The sequence below is a fragment of the Delphinus delphis genome, chromosome X (assembly GCF_949987515.2).
Source record: "Delphinus delphis chromosome X, mDelDel1.2, whole genome shotgun sequence".
Lineage (NCBI taxonomy): Eukaryota > Metazoa > Chordata > Mammalia > Artiodactyla > Delphinidae > Delphinus > Delphinus delphis.
In genome coordinates this window covers 98,770,396-98,791,415 of record NC_082704.1, presented here as the reverse complement: position 1 = coordinate 98,791,415, position 21,020 = coordinate 98,770,396, and the positions used below count along the sequence as shown (strand labels likewise).

Below are 21,020 nucleotides of genomic sequence, written 5' to 3'. Positions count from 1 at the left end.
TAATGTTTGTCAAAGTTGTTTTTAATGCTAAAATTACACTGGCCAAAATATGGTTTGCATAGAAATAAATCCCATGCTCAGTGTGCCAAAAGACAGATTTATTTAAAAGTTTGAAATAAAATTTCAATCAATTAAAATCAGTGAAGGCAGTCATTTAATAGTCAAAACAACTTGCATTTGCTATCGTATTTTATACTTTTTAAGGCATTATGGGACTAAATCCAAAGGCATAGAGTGATTGTGTTGAAAATTAGAAAGGCATTCTATAGCTGACTTTGCCCATTTACTGCCTATATCCCCTTATTCTCACTACTATACTGCATATAGGCACAACTTCCACCTGCCAGAATCTGCATTTCTTTACCTGACAGCTTTCTGAGGCCACCGAATCCCACTTTTTCCACCTGAGTATGGCTTCACATACTAGGAAATTAACATTCCCCCAACAGGGTTCAACCAATGATGGGAGATGGTGTATAAATACCCCAGTGCCCTCACCCCTGAGTGGGATAAACCTGAGACCTGTGTTTCCCAGAGCTTCTTGGCAGGATTAAACTCCAGTCACCAATAGCAATTGCTGGGTTAATAAGTATACCCTTCTAATCTCCATTCTCTTTCCATTCCCCATCTCCCTACCACTGTTTCCTTCACATCGTGCATAAACTACTTATGCTGGAAAGCTCGTCTCAAGGTCGGCCTTCATAGTAACCCACAGACGAATAGCAACACTCCTGTAGTTGAACAAGTTGAGTTTATTACTTTTGGTAATGAGGGAGAATACACACCATGGGCAACCATGGGTTATACGAGTAAGAGAGTATTCAAACCTGTTGTAGGATGTGGGTTTGTGTTAGATGATTTAAGGGAGGGTTTAAGGGCTTTGCTCTGGATTTCATTTTGACACCTAGTAGGAGTAACTCTGTGATTGGGTATCTTAATACATTTTTCCTGGAAGGAGAGAAGACTAGAGAGAGGCTGAAGATACGTAATAATTGATAAAGAAGCAGCAGTGACTCATTAACAGGATGGGGAAGTGTCTGATATTTTCTGGTTTGGACATCGTTTATGTTTTTGTCTATATTCTTACATGATTATGGAGTGGAATTTCTGTCATGATCTGCAGTGGTAACAAAGTAGCATGTCTGATATTGATGTTTTGTGAAACAGTTTATCTTCAACACAAGAATACCAAGGCATAGCTGTACTAGGCCAGCCCCCTCATGTCAGGAATTTCTCTTCTCTTTCTCTTACGCATTTTCAGTTACTGAACACAGCTTTCTTTTAACAAAATATGTTCCAAATATAGCATTAAGAAGACTTATTTCTGTGTTAATTATTCTTTGATTTAAATAATGATATTTGCACTGATTTCAATATTCATCCATCTGAATAATTTATAAGTGATTTCAATTCTAGACTATGAGATATTTTTGAACCTAGTTAGCATTGAAATATTTGTTTCTTGCTTATTTCACATATGTGTGTGTATATATATGTGTGTGTGTGTGTGTATGTGTGTTTGTGTGTTCTCCACAAATACACATCCACATACAGACTACTTTTCAAACTATTCTGATTAAAGGTCAGTTACATTCTGATTATAAATTTTTTCCTGCAAGTTTCCAATTGTCACTGAACTCAATTTTTTTTTTAATTTTATTTAATTTATTTATTTTTGGCTGTGTTGGGTCTTCATTGCTGTACGCAGGCTTTCTCTAGTTGCAGCGAGATGGGGGTAGTGGGGACTACTCTTTGTTGTGGTGCGCGGGCTTCTCATTGTGGTGGCTTCTTTTGTTGCAGAGCACGGGCTCTAGGCGCACAGGCTTCAGTAGCTGTGCACAGGCTCAGTAGTTGTGGCGCGCAGGCTCAGTAGTTTTGGCGCATGGGCAGCTTAGTTGCTCCATGACATGTGGGATCTTCCCAGACCAGGGCTCGAACCCATGTCCCCTGCACTGGCAGGTGGATTCTTAACCACTGCACCACCAAGGAAGTCCCATCACTAAACTCAAATTTATGGAAGTGATTGCAGTCAGTAGTGGATTTATTTTTATTAATCTCATTCTAACAGAAATGTTGCAAGGAAGAAAGAATATGATATATAGGAATGCATCTTGAAAGTAAAGTCATTGCCTTGCTATTAAGAGAGCATTGTTTATTTTTCAGAGAGCTAAAGAAGAGGCCCAGCAAAAAGAAGCAAAAGTGAAACTCCTCACTGAGTCTGTAAACAATGTCATAGCTCAAGCTCCAGCTGCAGCACAAGAGGCCTTAAAAAAGGAACTTGACACTCTGACCACCAACTACCAGTGGCTCTGCACCAGGCTGAATGGGAAATGCAAGACTTTGGAAGTCAGTTGCTTTTCTTGATCTTTATCAATTAGTATATGTCAGCTTATGGTTATATGTGAAGCATAGTGATTAAGAACACAAACTCTGGTTTAAGATTACTTAGGCTCAAATTCTTCACTCAGGCACTTACAAGTTTGCAACTGTGGGCCATTTGCTTAACTTCTATAAACCTATTTCCTATCTATAAAATGGACATAAAAACAATACTGATTTCATAGAGTGAGAAAATTAAATAAGCTATTCTATATAAAGTACTTAGCCTAGCACTCAGTACTTGTAAGCCACTCCCAGTCTGTTGTTGTTGTTATGATTATTATTATTATTATTAGGTCACAAAATCCCATGAATAAGTTTTCTCAAGATTTATAGAAACTGGTCTCTCTTTTTTCATATATTTGAATGTCCATAAAGTCATATAATTATCTTAGCAGGAAGGTATTCTGGGGAGAAAGTATATCTTATTATAATTCTCTTTAACAATTGTGGTGCCCTATAGAGTTCTTTACAAGACATATTGTCTAACTAGCTTTTTTCTGGACATTTTACATTATATTAATTTATTATCATAAGTCCTGCCTTATCTTTCCCATATGCTTTACTCCTTAGGTTATGATACTCTGAATATACTTGATAAGGAATTCAGATACCCCAAGTGATTACCATGTAATTGTAACAAAAGCAAACTGTGATTCTCCATGTGAAAATACTGTTTATTAGCAGTTTGTATCATGTCAAGGACGCCAAAACTTTACCTACTACCAAATGCTGAAGCTGCCAGATACTGCACACCAATTGGGCTTTAAATTCAGCCAACTTCTCCTGCATAAACTGAGTTATCTTTGTGAATATAGTTGATAAAGAATTCAGGTGTCCCATTATTGTTGAAGAACATGATTGTTTAGGGAGCTTTTTATATTAAGTGTTTTATGTTTAGAGGCAGATAAAACTCAGACCAATAGAGTAGACCTTTAAAAAATATTAAAACTGTATCCTTCACCCTGTACCCAAGATTTCCAATATTACAACTCCAAGTTTCTCCATTATCAATTCCAGTTCCTTCTTTATTTATCAGTCCCTGTTCATTTTTTATCCAATTCACTCCTCACACACTTGCCTAGTGCCTTCTGTATTCAAGTAACTATTATAGTTGCTGAGAATATAAAGGAAAATCTCTTCAATTGGTGCTATGTCAGTACTACAGAAAATAAAACAAAGAATGGGAAGAGATGACCCTGAAAGTTTCAAGGAAGTCACAACTGATTCAATATCATGTTATATGAGATAAGGACTTTTTATATCTAAGGAAGTGCTTTCTGATCATATTCAAATAAAACATTTAAATATTGTTTTCTTAGGTTCCTAATTTCTTTACATCATCATTATTCTTTGCTTTCTATTATTCATGTTGTTCACTTAAAAATATGCTACTCTGGAGAAATGTCTCTTTAGGTCTTCTGCCCATTTTTGGATTGGATTGTTTGTTCATGTACCACAGTGTTCATTGCAGCTCTATTTACAATAGCCAGGATGTGGAAGCAACCTAAGGGTCCATCGACAGATGAATGGATAAAGAAGATGTGGCACATATATACAATGGAATTTTACTCAGCCATAAAAGAAAGGAAATTGAGTTATTTGTAGTGAGGTGGATGGACCTAGAGTCTGTCATGCAGAGTGAAGTAAGTCAGAAAGAGAAAAACAAATACCATATGCTAACACATATATATGGAATCTAAAAAAAAAAAAATGGTTCTGAAGAACCTAGGGGCAGGACAGGAATAAAGGCACAGACGTAGAGAATGGACTTGAGGACGCGGGGAGGGGGAAGGATAAGCTGGGACGAAGTGAGAGAGTGTCATGGACATATATACACTACCAAATGTAAAATGGATAGCTAGTGGGAAGCAGCCGCGTAGCACAGGAGATCAGCTCGATGCATTGTGACCACCTAGAGGGATGGGATTGGGAGGGTGGGAGGGAGACGCCAGAGGGATATATGTATACATAGAGCGGATTCACTTTGTTATACAGCAGAAACTAACACAACACTGTAAAGCAATTATACTCCATTAAAGATGTTAAAAGGAATATGCTACTCCTCCAGAAATCTATTTTGGGGTATGTTTTCCAAAATTAATTAATTTTCATATTAATAACAAAATTTTCAAGATTTTTTATGAATTATCGTTCCATTTCTCATCTGTAATGGCACTTCTAAACTTTCCTCTTCGTGTTAAAGTTATCAAGTTATTTAGTCTCTCTTTATTCCTTCTCCACTGGTTTGGAATATATATGCTATTTATTTTAATGGAACCCTTAATTACCTTAAATACTATCTTGCATACCTTAATCCACAAAGTCCACCAATGATAAATATTTCTGCACACCTAACAATGATATAGCAGAACCACTAGAATCATTTAACTCTGAATTTATTTCCCATCTTCCATATTGTTGTTGCACCCTATTTCTTATCCCCCTAAATTAGTCAGTGCTATTGCCACTGTGTTGTTGAAATTATTATTATTAATATTTATTTAGATTTGCCATCACTATTTTACCAACTTCTGTGATGATTTTTGCTTTTCTGTACCCTTATTTTGCTTCTGCTCTTTCACTGAGTGTGAATAGCAAGTGCTCTCAGACTTTGTATGACTGAAAATGCCTTTTTTTTTCGCTCTCAGTGTTGAGGAATGGCCTAGCTGAGCATATAATTATGCTAGGGGAGTTATTTTTTTACAACACTGAAAAATGTTATTCTGTTTTCTTCTGCAATTTCTTGCTGTCAAGAAGTCTGCTGCCAAATTATCGTTTCTTTATAATTTTCTCAGGTACATTTCCATTTTCTCTTTGTCTTTGATGCATTGCAGTTTCAGTCTATCTATGTGTAATTTGCTTTCATTTGTACTTTGTCACCTGGTGTATTAATAAGAACAGAAAGATTCTTTCTTTCTTTGGTGGTCTCCAAAAAACTTTTTTGGAGGTTTTCTTTCTCCTAATCTCTCCATTCCTTCCTAGGGGAACCTTTATTAGATCTATGAAGAATCTCCCCATCCTGTATTCAGATTCTTGGCTTCTCTTTAATATTTTCTATATTTCTATCTCTATCTTTTGGATTCTGGGTAATTTTCTAAAATCCATCTTCCAGTTCTCAAGTTTTCTCTTCACCTGCCTAGTGCATAATTTATTCTTTGATATATAAATACATTCATCTCTGCATTCACATCTATCTATATGTGTGTGTGTTTGTATTTTTTCAAAGGCTGTATTTTCCATTTCTCAATGTTTTACTTAGTTGTTTTGCAAATTTGTCTCTTTTGCATAATCTTCTGCTTTTGTGTAATTCTGTTTTTTCCTTTAAACAATTTAAACTTATGTAATATAGTTGGTTGAGAAATCTCAACTTAATGAGTAATAGCATGAAACAGTTTTGGTTTTCCAGTAACTAAGACCAACCAGGTTAAACTCCATTTTCTGCCTATAGTTGGCTTTTTAATCAGTATTTCAGTCTGATCCTCTAAGTTTTCATTTACTTTTAGTTATTAAAAGTCTCATAAATTTTTTGTTTTTATTTTTTTAATTTTATTTTTGGCTGCGTCCGGTATTTGTTTTTCTCTTTTTGGCTGTGTTTGGTCTTCATTGCTGCGCTCGGACTTTCTTTAGTTGCAGCGAGTGGGGGCTACTCTTCGTTACAGTGCATGGGTTTCTCATTGCGGTGGCTTCTCTTGTTGCGGAGCATGGGCTCTAGGCATGCAGGCTCAGTAGTTGTGACTCGCAGGCTCTAGAGTGCAGGCTCAGTAGTTGTGGTGCACGGGCTTCATTGCTCCGCGGCATGTGGGATCTTCCTGGACCAGGGCTCGAACCCGTCTCTCCTGCATTGGCAGGCGGATTCTTAACCACTGTGCCACCAAGGAAGCCCTAAAAGCCTCATATAAATTTTGATCTCATACTTTATTAAAATCTTCCACCAGCTTAATCTTGTGGGTTCAGTAATTTATACAGATTTGGGAGTGAGAAAAAAAGATCGTACAGTCCTCTTCTCTCAATTTCTGGATAGTAATCTTCTAATTTTAGTATATGGGAGGATAAGGAAGGAAAAATACTCTTCATCTGATGTTCTTTCTTTGGCTGGCTGCAGTTGCTATTAACTGTTTTGTTAATACCCACACACATCTGTGATGATGAGTCTGTTATCACCAGACTCTATAGGTTATCACTACTGATCTGGCTTGTTCTCTATAGGTTTGTTGTGGTCTGATGGAGAGCCCAGTTGGCCTTGTTCACATGGACTTTGAACCCTAGAAAAGATTTCCTAAGCATACATGATAACAGAGTATTCAACAAGAATTTCAGGCTGACTCTTGCCAATAGCCTTATACCACGTTGAAAATCAAACCTTTTTGTCTTACCCACTATATCTCAAATCAGCCTGTGGGCGCTGGCAGATCCCATATTACGTAACTCTTAGGAATGAGAAACGTGAAATAGTTGTCCTTGATCCCTCTTTGGCCATACCAGCATCTCAGTAGGGAATGCATGTCAACCATTCCTTTCTGAATATACCCACCCACTTGAAGAGCATTGCTCTTTTAGATCCTGTAAAGAAAAGGGACCAAGGGACCAGATGAGTTTCCCCTAAACACCCTCATAAAAAGGTAAGAAAAAAGGATTGCCTAACTTTTCAAATTCTCCTCTCTTCATGTTCCCCCAGTGCCCTCCCCATTAGCCATCTCTCTTTAGATGAGGGCTTGTAGAAACATCTAGCAGAAGTTTTAACAACATGGAATATAGGGAACTTAGCCATTTTATTTCTTAAGTATGAATTCTGGTTGTTAGTCTCAAGAAAAGTAGATCCTACTGGCAACTTTTATCACCAGGCTCAACTTATTTATTATAAAAATTTTAAAACAATGTTCTGTTATCTCTGATCACAATGTATGGATTCTACCATTTGTTACAACTGTTGACTCCCTCTAATGGTAGTGAATTTTGTCACACGCTTGTAATTTTTTTGTTTGTGAGCTCATCTGTAGTAGGAATTATATTTTACTGGAAATCCCTTCTGTGCTAGGCTATTGGAGGGTCCTTATGAGTCTTTTCTATTTGTCCCTACCAGAGTCTGAGAGATGTTATGTTCTATCCTCATGTGACATAAACTTAGGTTTCACTTCCTTACCGGTGGATCCTTATCTTCCAACCAAAATCCAAAGGATCCTCAGCTTTCTTGCTAATTCCTTATACTCCAGTGGATGGGGATTTTATAGTTCTTGTTTCCAGGAGAGGTGACACTCAGCTTTACGCTTTTCCATCTCCCTGGAATGCATGAGACCAATGCCTCTTTTCCCATCCCAAATTAGTTTTGAATACCCCAGCTTTTATGTTCTGATATGCCAATATTTTGTTAAGCTTGGTTTCCCAACCTTTAGTGCACTTAACTTCCCCTTTTATTTCTGCCACCTGAGGATTTTTCATACTTGTTTCATAAATCAGCTGTAAATTGAAAAGGTTTTTTTAAAATATTTTATCTAGCATTTTAATATGACTGGATCAGGTTGGGGGGAGGGTTTACCACATCAGCTCCATTTTGAATGGAAGTTTCCTTTTTCATTTGTACTTTCTTCAAAGTCACTTTGAATTTGGTGATTTCAAGGTAATTTTAAGTTCCAAACTGTTAACAGTTATTCTAAGTGGCTTTTAGCTCCAATTCAGGCTGTAAGACTATATTTTATTTTGCAAAGGTGACCTGTAAAGCCAGTACATTCAGCCTCTCCAGCTGTGTCCTTCAGATGCATTGAGGACACAAGAGGCCATCCATCCTGATGGTTAAATCAGCAAGGTAGTTCATTATCTCAGTCTGCACCAAAGTTAATAAGACACATTACCAATCGCATCTCCTTATCTTCAAAGCTCTAAAGTACCCTCGGGTATTAGATGGGATATTTATATTTTCCCACTGGGATTTTTGCCCAGAAGGAAGACAGCCTGTAGTCCAGCAGGAGCTGGAAATGACCCAGATTTAAGATTTCTATCACTTTTTAAAGGAAAATACTTAATTTCACTTTCTGTAATAAACTGTACATAAAATACTAAGCAAGAATTGGTAGGCTAGCAAGGCAGGTTAGACTGATACTTTTCATCAGTTAGAGAGAGAATGTTCTCCATCATTTGCAAGGGCTATGAGCAAAGGTGAAAATATGGGGAATCTGATAGAATTTTTAGAATTTTTAGTTTCTCCTAAAATAAAACTTCCTTCCTAGGCTTCATTTTTGGTTGTGGGGGAGGGATTGCAGGTGGTAGTGATTGCACTGCTATATCTATAAATTTGCCCAATATTTCCAATCTGTAAGCTAATAGAAAATGACTCTTTTAATATTCTTATCCTCTAATGCATCTTCCTACTTTTTCCCAGCAGACATAACCCTAATCCAGAAAATTGTCTTTATTATTTCTCTGCTTAAAAAAAAAATATCATACACATGTGGATGCCTAAACAATATACTGCTTAACTTTGCTTGTTTTGAGGGTTGTAGAAAGTGGTAACCTATAATATATTGTTTTCTGGGGCTAGCTCTTTTTGTTCAGCATTTTTGTGTCTGGGCCTCATCCATATGGCTCTCTTTGGTGAAGTTTTCATTTTTGCTTCTGTATTCTCTGTGTAAATATGATACAGTGTATTTGTACATTTTCTTGCCACTGGACATTAAAGTTCATTTCCTTCTTTTTTTTATTTTGGTTATTACAAAAAGTACTGAAATGAACATTCTTGTAACTCTCTTTGTTGTCCATCCAAACCAGTTTCTCTGAGGATGTGTATGGAAAAGTGGAGTTGCTGGGTTGTTAGGTATGTGAATATTCACCTTACTGGGAATGACATTGTTTTCCAAAATGATCATTCTAATATACACACCTATCAGCAATAAATACAAATTTGTGTTAATGCGTATCTTCTCTCACACTTGGAATTGTCAAACTTCTCATTTGTGTCAGTGAACGTGTTAAATATCTCACTGTAATCCTGACATACATTCTCCTGGTTACTAATGAGTCTGAACATATTTGTGAATGTTTATCACATGTATCTTTTTCTTTCAAATACTGGTTCAGGATTTTGTTTCATTTTTCTATTAGGTTATATGTTCATCTTTTAACTGATTCAGTGTGCCTTTCATATTCATCTATTTCCAGTTTTGCAGTTGTTTTCTTCAAGTTTGAGGCTGTTTTTCAATTTCTTGTGTTCTTTGATGAGTAGGTTTTAATTCTCATGTAATTAAATTTATTTATCTCTTTCTTATGGTCAGTTTTTACGAAATGTCTTATTTTAGATATTCTTCCCCATCCCAAGGTCAAAAAAAGTCTCTTCTATATTCTTCTGGTAGCAGTCTTAAAATTTTGCTTTTTCATATATGAGTACTTTTGAATATTAATTAGTTTTTACAGTGTACATCAAAAGCCATTGAAAAATAAAAATATCTTCAAAATAGTTCATATTCATATTTCTAATAACATACCACAAGGAAATAATTTAAAATATGGAAAAATTCATATTCATGATGATGGTCACCAGAAAGATATAATAGCAAACAAAACTAAGGAAACCAAACTATAGCTACTTAAATGAAACCTTAGATTTTTATTACAAAATATACCTAACAATATACAAAAAGATATAGGATATAATGTTTATTAAAAAGAGCTATAGTTAAATCCATACTATACTTTTAACTATCTAGTTATTTATATATGATAAAATTTAGAGGAGGTCCCAGAAAGTGGTAATAGTTGATGTGTCGGGATGTTAGGTTTATACGTGCAGTTTTATATATGCTTTTATTTTTTCTATTTCCCAGACTGTAATGTGTTTTTTTTTTGTTTTTTTTTTACATCTTTATTGGAGTATAATTGCTTTACAATGGTGTGTTAGTTTCTGCTTTATAACAAAGTGAATCAGTTATACATATACATATGTTCCCATATCTCTTCCCTCTTGCATCTCCCTCCCTGCCACCCCCCATCCCACCCCTCTAGGTGGTCACAAAGCACCGAGCTGATCTCCCTGTGCTCTGCGGCTGCTTCCCACTAGCTATCTATTTTACATTTGGTAGTGTATATATGTCCATGCCACTCTCTTGCTGTGTCCCATCTTACCCTTCCCCCTCCCCATATCCTCAAGTCCATTCTCTAGTAGGTCTGTGTCTTTATTCCTGTCTTACCCCTAGGTTCTTCATGACATTTTTTCCCCTTAAATTCCATATATATGTGTTAGCGTACGGTATTTGTCTTTCTCTTTCTGACTTACTTCACTCTATATGACAGACTCTAGGTCCATCCACCTGATTACAAACAGCTCAATTTCGTTTCTTTTTATGGCTGAGTAATATTCCATTGTATATATGTGCCACATCTTCTTTATCCATTCATCCGATGATGGACACTTAGGTTGTTTCCATCTCCGGACTATTGTAAATAGAGCTGCAGTGAACATTTTGGTACATGACTTTTTTGAATTTTGGTTTTCTCAGGGTATATGCCCAGTAGTGGGATTGCTGGGTCATATGGTAGTTCTATTTGTAGTTTTTTAAGGAACCTCCATACTGTTCTCCATAAGGCTGTACCAATTCTCATTCCCAGCAGCAGTGCAAGAATGTTCCCTTTTCTCCACACCCTCCGCAGCATTTTTTGTTTCTAGATTTTTTGATGATGGCCATTCTGACTGGTGTGAGATGACATCTCATTGTAGTTTTGATTTACATTTCTCTAATGATTAATGATGTTGAGCATTGTTTCATGTGTTTGTTGGCAGTCTGTATATCTTCTTTGGAGAAATGTCTGTTTAGGACTTCGGCCTATTTTTGGATTGGATTGTTTGTTCTTTTGTTATTGAGCTGCATGAGCTGCTTATAAATTTTGGAGATTAATCCTTTGTCAGTTGCTTCATTTGCAAATATTTTCTCCCATTCTGAGGGTTGTCTTTTGGTCTTGTTTATGGTTTCCTTTGCTGTGCAAAAGCTTTGAAGTTTCATTAGGTCCCATTTGTTTATTTTTGTTTTTATTTCCATTTCTCTATGAGGTGGGTCAAAAAGGATCTTGCTGTGATTTATGTCATAGAGTGTTCTACCTATGTTTTCCTCTAAGAGTTTGATAGTTTCTGGCCTTACATTTAGGTCTTTAATTCATCTTGAGCTTATTTTTGTGTATGGTGTTAGGGCGTGATCTAATCTCATACTTTTACATGTACCTGTCCAGTTTTCCCAGCACCACTTACTGAAGAGGCTGGCCTCTCTCCACTGTACATTCCTGCCTCCTTTATCAAAGATAAGGTGACCATATGTGTGTGGGTTTATCTCTGGGCTTTCTATCCTGTTCCATTGATCTATCTTTCTGTTTTTGTTCCAGTACCATACTATCGTGATTACTGTAGCTTTGTAGTATAGCCTGAAGTCAGGGAGCCTGATTCCTCCAGCTCCGTTTTTCGTTCCCAAGATTTCTTTGGCTATTCGGGGTCTTTTGTGTTTCCATACAAATTGTGAAATTTTTTGTTCTAGTTCTCTGAAAAATGCCAGTGGTAGTTTCATAGGGATTGCGTTGAATCTGTAGATTGCTTTGGGTAGTAGAGTCCTTTTCACAATGTTGATTCTTCCAATCCAAGAACATGGTATATCTCTCTATCTATTTGTATCATCTTTAATTTCTTTCATCAGTGTCTTATAATTTTCTGCATACAGGTCTTTTGTCTCCTTAGGTAGGTTTATTCCTAGATATTTTATTCTTTTTGTTGCAGTGGTAAATGGGAGTGTTTTCTTGATTTCACTTCCAGATTTTTCATCATTAATGTATAGGAATGCAAGAGATTTCTGTGCATTAATTTTGTATCGTGCTACTTTACCAAATTCATTGATTAGCTCTAGTAGATTTCTGGTAGCATCTTTAGGATTCTCTATGTATAGTATCATGTAATCTGCATACAGTGACACCTTACTTATTCTTTTCCGACTTGGATTCCTTTTTTTTGTTTTTTGTTTTTTTGCGGTACGCGGGCCTCTCACTGCTGTGGCCTCTCCCGTTGCAGAGCAACAGGCTCCGGACGCGCAGGCCCATCGGCCATGGCTCATGGGCATAGCCACTCCACAGCATGTGAGATCTTCCCGGACCGGGGCACGAACCCGTGTCCCCTGCATCGGCAGGTAGACTCTCAACCACTGCACCACCAGGGAAGCCCTTGGATTCCTTTTATTTCCTTTTCTTCTCTGACTGCTGTGGCTAAAACTTCAAAACCTATGTTGAATCAGAGTGGTGAGAGTGGGCAACCTTGTCTTGTTCCTGATCTTAGTGGAAATGCTTTCAGTTTTTCACCATTGAGGACGATGTTGGCTGTGGGTTTGTCATATATGGCCTTTATTATGTTGAGGAAAGTTCCCTCTATGCCTACTTTCTGCAGGGCTTTTATCGTAAATGGGTGTTGATTTTTTTCAAAAGCTTTCTCTGCATCTCTTGAGATGATCATATGGTTTTTCTCCTTCAGTTTGTTAATGTGGTGTATCACATTGATTGATTTGCATATATTGAAGAATCATTGAATTCCTGGAATAAACCCCACTTGATCATGGTGTATGATCCTTTTAATGTGCTGTTGGATTCTGTTTGCTAGTATTTTGTGGAGGATTTCTGCATCTATGTTCATCAGTGATATTGGCCTGTAGTTTTCTTTCTTTGTGACATCCTTTTGGTATCAAGGTGATGGTGGCCTCATAGAATGAGTTTGGGAGTGTTCCTCCCTCTGCTATATTTTGGAAGAGTTTGAGAAGGACCAGACTGTAATGTTGATGAAGTTATTTTTTATTTAAAAAAGTAAATCACTGAGTCTTGAATTTATTCATGTAATAAAATATTTCGTTAATGATTTGTAATTATGGACATATTAGATGCTCAAAATGACTAGTTGCATTTTCAATGGTCTACAAAGAAAAGGTAAAAAATATGTTTTATTTTTAGAAGTTTTAAAAATGGAAATGGCAAAATCGCACACTCACTGTTCTATCAAAATATTTCATTTGTGATATACATTTCTTTCACAGGAAGTTTGGGCATGTTGGCATGAGTTATTGTCATACTTGGAGAAGGCAAACAAGTGGCTAAATGAAGTAGAATTTAAACTTAAGGCCACTGAAAATATTCCTGGTGGAGCTGAGGAAATCTCTGAGGTGCTAGATGTAAGTTGTGAATTAATATAATTGTGATAATTTATATGCATTATTGAAAGATGTCAAGAATCAAATAGAAAATAAATTCAAAGAAAACCAGACAGAGTGTATAGTTGCTATTCCTTCCCCAGCACTTGGGATGAAACCTTTGATTCCTCTCTGAACCTTCCAGTGTTAAGATTTTAAAGAGAATTTAAATAACCTCTTAGAGAGGACATATGCCTTTTGCTATATCACTATGTTCTATGTTTACATTTTTCTTTACCTGCTTAAATCTACTACAGACCTGCAAAGACAGTTTGAATGCACAGTTTTGCTCCATTGGAGTAGAGATAAACAGGATGATAATGTAAAACATTATTTCCATTTTAAAAGCTACCTTCACTGAGTTGGAACATATTTTTAATTATTTAAAATCATAAATTTATACCTTACAGAATGTTTCAAAGTATTAAATAGGCATGCTTTGATATTGGAAATGTATCTTTAAAATGTTCATACATTTTAGTACATAGAGAATTTTAGTACATTTTCAAGTTTTATTTTGGAGATATTTAAAAAGTAAAATTTGAAGGAGTTTGCATGTATAAGCTTTGATTTATGTGAATTTCTGACAATCATTTATGTCCTATGAATTTTATTGTACTTTTGGATAATCCTTTATATGTAATGAATATGTAGTTTTAGCCTATGTATTGTGTGTAGAGCCACTTGTAGTGCAGCCCCTTTGTAAATCTGCTAAAATAAGGTACATAAATTAATCACAATGTGAAGAAAATGTGAAATGTTTTTGAGTGAATAGAATTGGAATCCTGGGACATTGCAGCAGAAACCTGGGCATGATTATATCCAACTTCCTTACTTTTGCAAGAGAATTGTAAAACTTGAAGAGGTATCAAAGAACAATGAGAGAGGCCTCAAATAGACTATAATTATGTCCCTGTCCTATTCAGAGATGTTCAGTGACCAAACATTCGTTGTGAACTAACAGTGTGAAGCATCTTCCAAAAAAGATGAAACAAACTTGCAAAGTTATACTGCATGAGTAAAAGGGTCATGGCCAGAACAAAGGATGTGATCATGCACTTACCCTACTAAATGAACAGATTGAAGGACCTCATCCTTGTTTTTATTGTCTCCCAGTCCAAATATGGCTATTTTACCTGTAAGCCGTATATGTGTGAAAAAGTGTGAAGGCCAGAGGGATTTCTTCTAAAGTACTGTGGCTTTTTTTTTTCATGTGAGAAGGGAAACTCTGCTCTTGAATTTCTACCTATGTACATTGTCAGAATCATGTCACTTGGCCATCACCAGCTATAAGAGAAGTTGGGAAATTGAGTGTCTTACCTTCCAGGTTTTATAGTAGAGAGCCTCAGAGAAGAAGGTGGCCGTGAATCATTTTTTATGTACCTCTTTCCATAGTCCTGCCACAAGCCCATGAAGATTGACATGGAGCAACATCATAGTTTTGAAATAACAATGATCTTTCATGTTTTGTTATCCCAATTAAATATTGCTTTAAGTTGCTTATAACTTAATTATATGTGAATCAGAAGATACTGAGCATTTTGGGTTAGTTCAATGGATTTAGAAAAAGAAGTGAAATAGTAATTATTGCAAATGTATTTCAGTCACTTGAAAATTTGATGCAACATTCAGAGGATAACCCAAATCAGATTCGCATATTGGCACAGACCCTAACAGATGGCGGAGTCATGGATGAACTGATCAATGAGGAACTTGAGACATTTAATTCTCGTTGGAGAGAGCTACATGAAGAGGTATGACAAGAAGAGTGAAAAAATCTCTTTAAACTAATTTGCATGAAGACTAGCAAATACCTTTATGCCTCTCAGTCAAAATGAGGAATAATTTAAATATTAGCTCAGCTTCCAGGTTGTAGAAACTTTCAAGTTCTAGACATGGATGAAATATTTATATGTGTATCATATCATTTTTATCTTACTAAAACTTTATAAAGTATGGGTTTTAATAGGAAACCTGAGACAGACCAAGTACAGTAACTCGCTCAAATCTTCACATGAGTAAATAGTTAATCTGGTGTTCAAAATAGGATCTTATCTGACCACAGTTCTTTTCCATATGCAAGATTAACTAATATGTGTAGGTATCGTCACCTCTCTCTCTCTCTTTCTCTGTTCAAACATGTACACACATGTTTGTTATGGTCATGTACACATGTACACACATGTTTGTTATGGTCATATATAATCTGTTAATAATACATGTGATTTTATTAGTGCCCAAGATATTGGATATTGTTTATTGTTCCCAAATAATATGAGTTTGTATTTATATATAACAGAGGGGTTTTCATATTTAAAAATTAATACATATGGTGTGAATTTTTCAAATCAAAATTGAAAAAAATAACATATTTTTATGAATCCAACAATATTTTGCATACAGTCTCCTAAATCAAGAATGGATTATTTGTCAAGAAGGAAAAAAAAAATTCATAATGAGGTTTACTTTCGTATCTGATTGCTAAGTGCATCTATAACATGTGAGACACTGAAGGTTTGGTAATAAGTCAGAAAAAGTATCTGTACTTCACTACTTATAGTCATTGATTAGTTAAGCAAAAAATTATTCATTTCTTAGTGTGTTCCAGGACATGAAAACAAATAATATCCTTATAAGATGCAAAATGTTGGGTTAAAAGTTACGACAGAGGATTAGAGAACATAGAAAAGGACACAGACTTGTGTGGGTCAGCAGTGAAAGGTATTTGGGGTAACTTTCCTAGAGAAGATTTGTTGTAAACTACATTTTTAAATTAGAATAGGAGACAGCCAAATGGGCAAGAGTAAGAGGGTGATTCCAGGCAGGCAGCCACCAGCAGCTACAGAAAATTGGAAGTATTTGGTTTTGCTAAAACACAGAATGCAAATGGGAGTCTGGTTGAAGGTGAGCCTGAACAAATAAGCATGAGTGAGATTGCTAAGGGAGATCTATGCTTCACAAAAAGCCTGCTGTAGAGCCATGCACTTAGGGAACCACTGAAGGGTTTAACTTATAAGGGGGAAGGAGAAGAGAGGTGCCACCATCAGATTACGTTACCTCTGTGGAGACTGGACAGTGGGGTGGGGGGTCTAAGAGACAGGGAGACTGAAGGCAATGAGACCAAGTAAGAAGCGATACTTTTAGCTCAGTTGAAGGCAAGGCCGTTGGTGATAGATACAGAGCAAATGCAAAATTCAGAAGAGTATCTGGGTTTCTGACTCAGGTGACTGAGTATCAGATATTTTTCAGAAACAACTTTGAGAAAGTAAGAAAAAACAAGTTTGGAGGTGAAAGATCACATGTCATTTTTTACCCGCATTGAGCCAGACATGTCTAAGTTTGATATTAATCAAAAGCAACCCGAGTGAAGGAAGGACAAGTGAGTGCATGGGGAGAATGGAGAATGAAATGTTGGAAGTCTGATAAAGGATGCTTTTATGAGTGAGTTTCCATTGGGAGTTACTGAGCTCAGTCCCACTGGGAACTTTAAAGAAATCAGGTAGAACACCAGTGTCATAGAGCTCACTTAGAATTGTCCCGCTGGGCTAATGGAAGCTGGAACATTTGTCCACCAATTTTCCTCCCTTTGTGTTTGAGGATTGCCCTTGGGTGCATAAAATCCCAGTACTTCTGGGCGTCCTAGAGCAGTAAAATTGAGAAATGTGGGGGCTTAAGGTGGGAATCTAGCAGTGCGTGCACATACTGGCCACCAAAGCTTCAAGTGAACTTAGAGGTTCTGAGGCTAAGAGGTTATGTGGCTGGGCAGCAACAGGATCTGCTGCAGTACTTACGGAGAACCCAGGTGGAGATATTCCCTAATCCAGTAAGAGAGAGTTACACAGCCCTAAAGTTAAGAGAGTGATTCAGACTAGTTACACAGATGGGGAATTTGTCAGGCTACGTGCTAATTAAAACTGCAGAGTTCCTGAGGTCATCCCAAATAAGCCAAAAGAAAAAGAATCAGACAGAATTTCAGAGTTATACCCCATATCAAGTTTTCGGCTGAGGAAACAGTGTCTACAAAGGAGATGAGAAGAAATGATCAGAGGTAAGAGGAGACGCAAGTTAAAACCAGGGTGCTTAGCAGGTAGCAGTTTATAAAGAGGAGTCATGAAAAACTGTCAAGTATGGGTGGAGAAGCCCAGTAAGATGAAGACAGAATTGGGCAAAAAGGATGTCACTTGTGACCTTTCCTAGAGCAGTTTTGATGGAGTTTTCCTGAGGATAGAGAGACTCTGGTGACAGTGCGATACAGAAGATATTAGAGAAAAGGACGGGGAAGGCAAGTGTGCACCATCCTTGTGAGGAGCTTGGCTGTGAAGGCAAAGAAAGGTCCTAAGGAGGGATGGTAGCTATGACGGTATGCAGGGAACCTTTTGTTATTTACATGGGGGAGAAGTTTGATCATGTTTATACACTGGAAAGAAAGAAGTCCTGATTAGCAGAGACTCCAGACAATCCTTAATCCTGCACTACCTTTGTTTAGTAGTCTAATCATACTTTCTCCATATCAATATAAGGGACTACGGACTGGAAATAGGCGATTCTAAACAGTCCTTTAGCCCTTGACCCTATCACACTGTTACTGGACGTGGGCAGAAGTAGGTATTCCGGGGTGGCAACTAGGTCAGAGGTCATTTACATTTGGATTTTGATATAGAATTGGAATGTGCTTGTATTTGTATTTGAATTTTAGTGTCAGGTTAGAAATTAGTGTTCAATCAAAAAAGAAAGTCAAAAGGCACACTGTAAAACTGATTTTGGCTAAGCTGTGAAGAGGCCCAAATTTTAATCATTAACCATGTTCAGTGTTTGTCTATTCTGTCCTTAGGAGTAGACCAGTCTCTAATCCTGATCTTGGCATCAGCCTCATTTATGTAATGCTCTTGCAAACCTTTAGCAACACAAAAAACTACTTATGTCTTTACATTTCAAAGGTCTCTGTTGTGGAACCTGGTATTTCCCCCAAATAGATAATTCAACTCAACAACAAACCTTGATTGAACGCTTATTTTGCTGTATCCAAACTGAGTTTTAAAGCATTGAAATTTGAATCAGAAAATCTTGGGTTGGAATAGCCCTTGGTATTAATCAGGGTCAGACAAGTAACAGAAAACAGGTTACACAGTAACTTGAACAGGGAACGTTTAATACAAATAAGTATTAAGTAATTACTGGGAATTAATTTTTAAGAGGAAATAGAAGAGAACTCCAAAGAATTCCCTAGAACCAAGGGATAGTACGCAGGGAAGGAACTGACTTGGAAAGTGAGGGGCTCTGCCCAAGGCTGGGATTCAAACCTGTTTGGAAAGAGTATGTCTCCAGAGCATGAGATGACAAAGAAGTTCGCTGGGTTGACCCAAACCAGAGCTAGTATGTAGTCAGTGGGCTGAAGCTTGTGTGAAGGGAATCTTGGAGTGGGATGATGACAAAATTCATGGGGAGGTAACCTGTGGGGGCTGCTATTGAATTTTCTAGGAAGCTAGAGGGGATTGCCTGTTGGACTCACTGGGAAGCTAGCTACAGTAGGGGCCACTGAATTTAGGGAAACCAGCTTGGGCTCCAGAAAGCTGCCCATGGATTTGGCACCCAGGTTGGACTTGGCACTGGAGCACCCACTGAACTTGTCAGAAGGCACCTGTAGAGGGTGCTGCTAAAATTTATTTGGGGTGGGGTGGGGAACAGATGAGGTGAACTCCACCAGGCATCCCACAGGCCAACCCAGAGCCACGGTAGCAAGAAGTAAAAACACACTGAACAGAGAAAACTTTACCTCCCCCAGTGTCACTCCAGCACCCTTTATTGACAAAGCTTAGCATCCTGCCAGCTGGCAAAGAGAGAAATATTCCAGTATCACCAACATGAATGTTAAAAGACAATAAATACATCCATCTACAACCCATTGGCTCTGTACCCTTGGGAAATATTTTCAAGCTTCCATTTCCTCATCTGCGATGACAGATCCTATTTCATAAGATTCCTCTGAACAATATATAAAATACTGCCGGGAAAGTGCTTTTATTTTTACTAGGTTGTATGCTGTAGTATCTACCCTCAAAGCAGTGTATGTGTGTGCGTGCGTGCATGCGTGTGTGCTACCAGGGCAGGGATAGACAAACATATACATATATTCCAATGTGAAAAACAATGAAATGTACACACCTCCATTATTTAAATAAAATTCAGAAGACTGACAAAAGGACTTTTATCATTCCATAGGTCTTAAAATTGGAAGGAATTTTTCATTCTACTTCAGTAATCAATTAAACAGAACGCTATAGTAACAATAAATAAACTTGAAACCACTATTAGCCCTGGCTATGCTTATATAAGATATCTAGCCAATAATAACCTGAGAGTAATGTGGCAATGTAAATAAAGCATATTTGGTGCTTTAGAGCTTTGATGAAAACCACATCATGTTAGAGATAATATCCTTCTCAAATTCTGTTCTGCTAGTCTTTAGTATGCCAATGTGACTTTAAAAATAAGATGTTGAGTTAAAAGGATGAGTAGACAGGGTTTTCCTAGTTTTCAGGGTATAATCTGAGTACTTTGATCAATTCCAGACTATCTAGGTAATAGAGAAATATCTAGTACTTTGTTAGCTAAATCAGTCATTTGGATGTTCCCACTGAATATTCAGTTGAAAAGACTAGTGTTTTGATGCAATGCAGATGCAGCCTTGGGATAATTATCTAAGAGTCTGGGGAAATAAAATAATTACAGTAACAGAGTTTTAAAATTGATTTCCTTTTTAAAAAAATCTGTGTTGTATATTGGATTGTTATAGTCAAAAATTCTGAATTTTTTTAAGCCATAAATTTCTTGATTTTTTTTTTTTTTGGCTAAAGAAAAACAGTTTTTCCATTAATAAACAAGTGCCCTTTATCTTGAATATGAGCCTTAGCCCATTTTCTTCTTGATTAAAATGCCTATGTCAAAGGTTTGTTTTTTTTTTTTTTTAATTGCCTAACTGATGTTTCCTGTAGGGGCAATTATGCAGAACAAAGGTAACATTCAGTTGCCTGTTAGATCAATCAAACAGCCAGAGATTTTATTGCCTATGAATATTTAAAAGAGATTTGCTAGATCCTGTTCCTAATTTCAGAGTGTGAGTTTGCATTCAGATAAGTGATAAATTATTTCCATTCCTTGAAAAGGCATCTTTCACTCTTCATAATCATATGGCACTACATTTTCTACTCACAGTAATGATTTGAGAGATGGTTAGCAAACCAGGAAACAGCTCCAAAAATTGTACCAAATAATCTAATTTTTCCAACTTATTACAGAGTAACCAAGCTACAGACGATTTGTTAGCGATACAGCAAAATGTATAATAATAGCAAGAATAGTATAATTGTTACAAAGGCCCAGGCACTGCTCCAAGTGTCTGACATGCATTTTCTCATTTGTTCTCACAGCAGCCTTATGTTATAAGGACTT

General features: G+C 36.8%; 1 protein-coding gene across 3 annotated transcripts in view; it reads left to right on the top strand.

Moving 5' to 3' along the window:
* Positions 1-21,020, top strand: part of DMD (dystrophin) — a 2,124,682-nt gene that overhangs the window by 751,026 nt on the left and 1,352,636 nt on the right. For 2 of the 3 annotated variants that reach the window (XM_060001919.1, XM_060001920.1), the window contains exons 1-3: positions 6,877-7,001; positions 13,419-13,553; positions 15,176-15,325. In XM_060001919.1, the coding sequence (XP_059857902.1) occupies positions 15,191-15,325 (135 nt within the window). In that variant the 5' untranslated portion in view covers positions 6,877-7,001; positions 13,419-13,553; positions 15,176-15,190. Of the gene's footprint in view, positions 1-2,163; positions 2,347-6,876; positions 7,002-13,418; positions 13,554-15,175; positions 15,326-21,020 lie in introns of those variants that run through there. The other variant, XM_060001925.1, reaches the window with a different exon arrangement.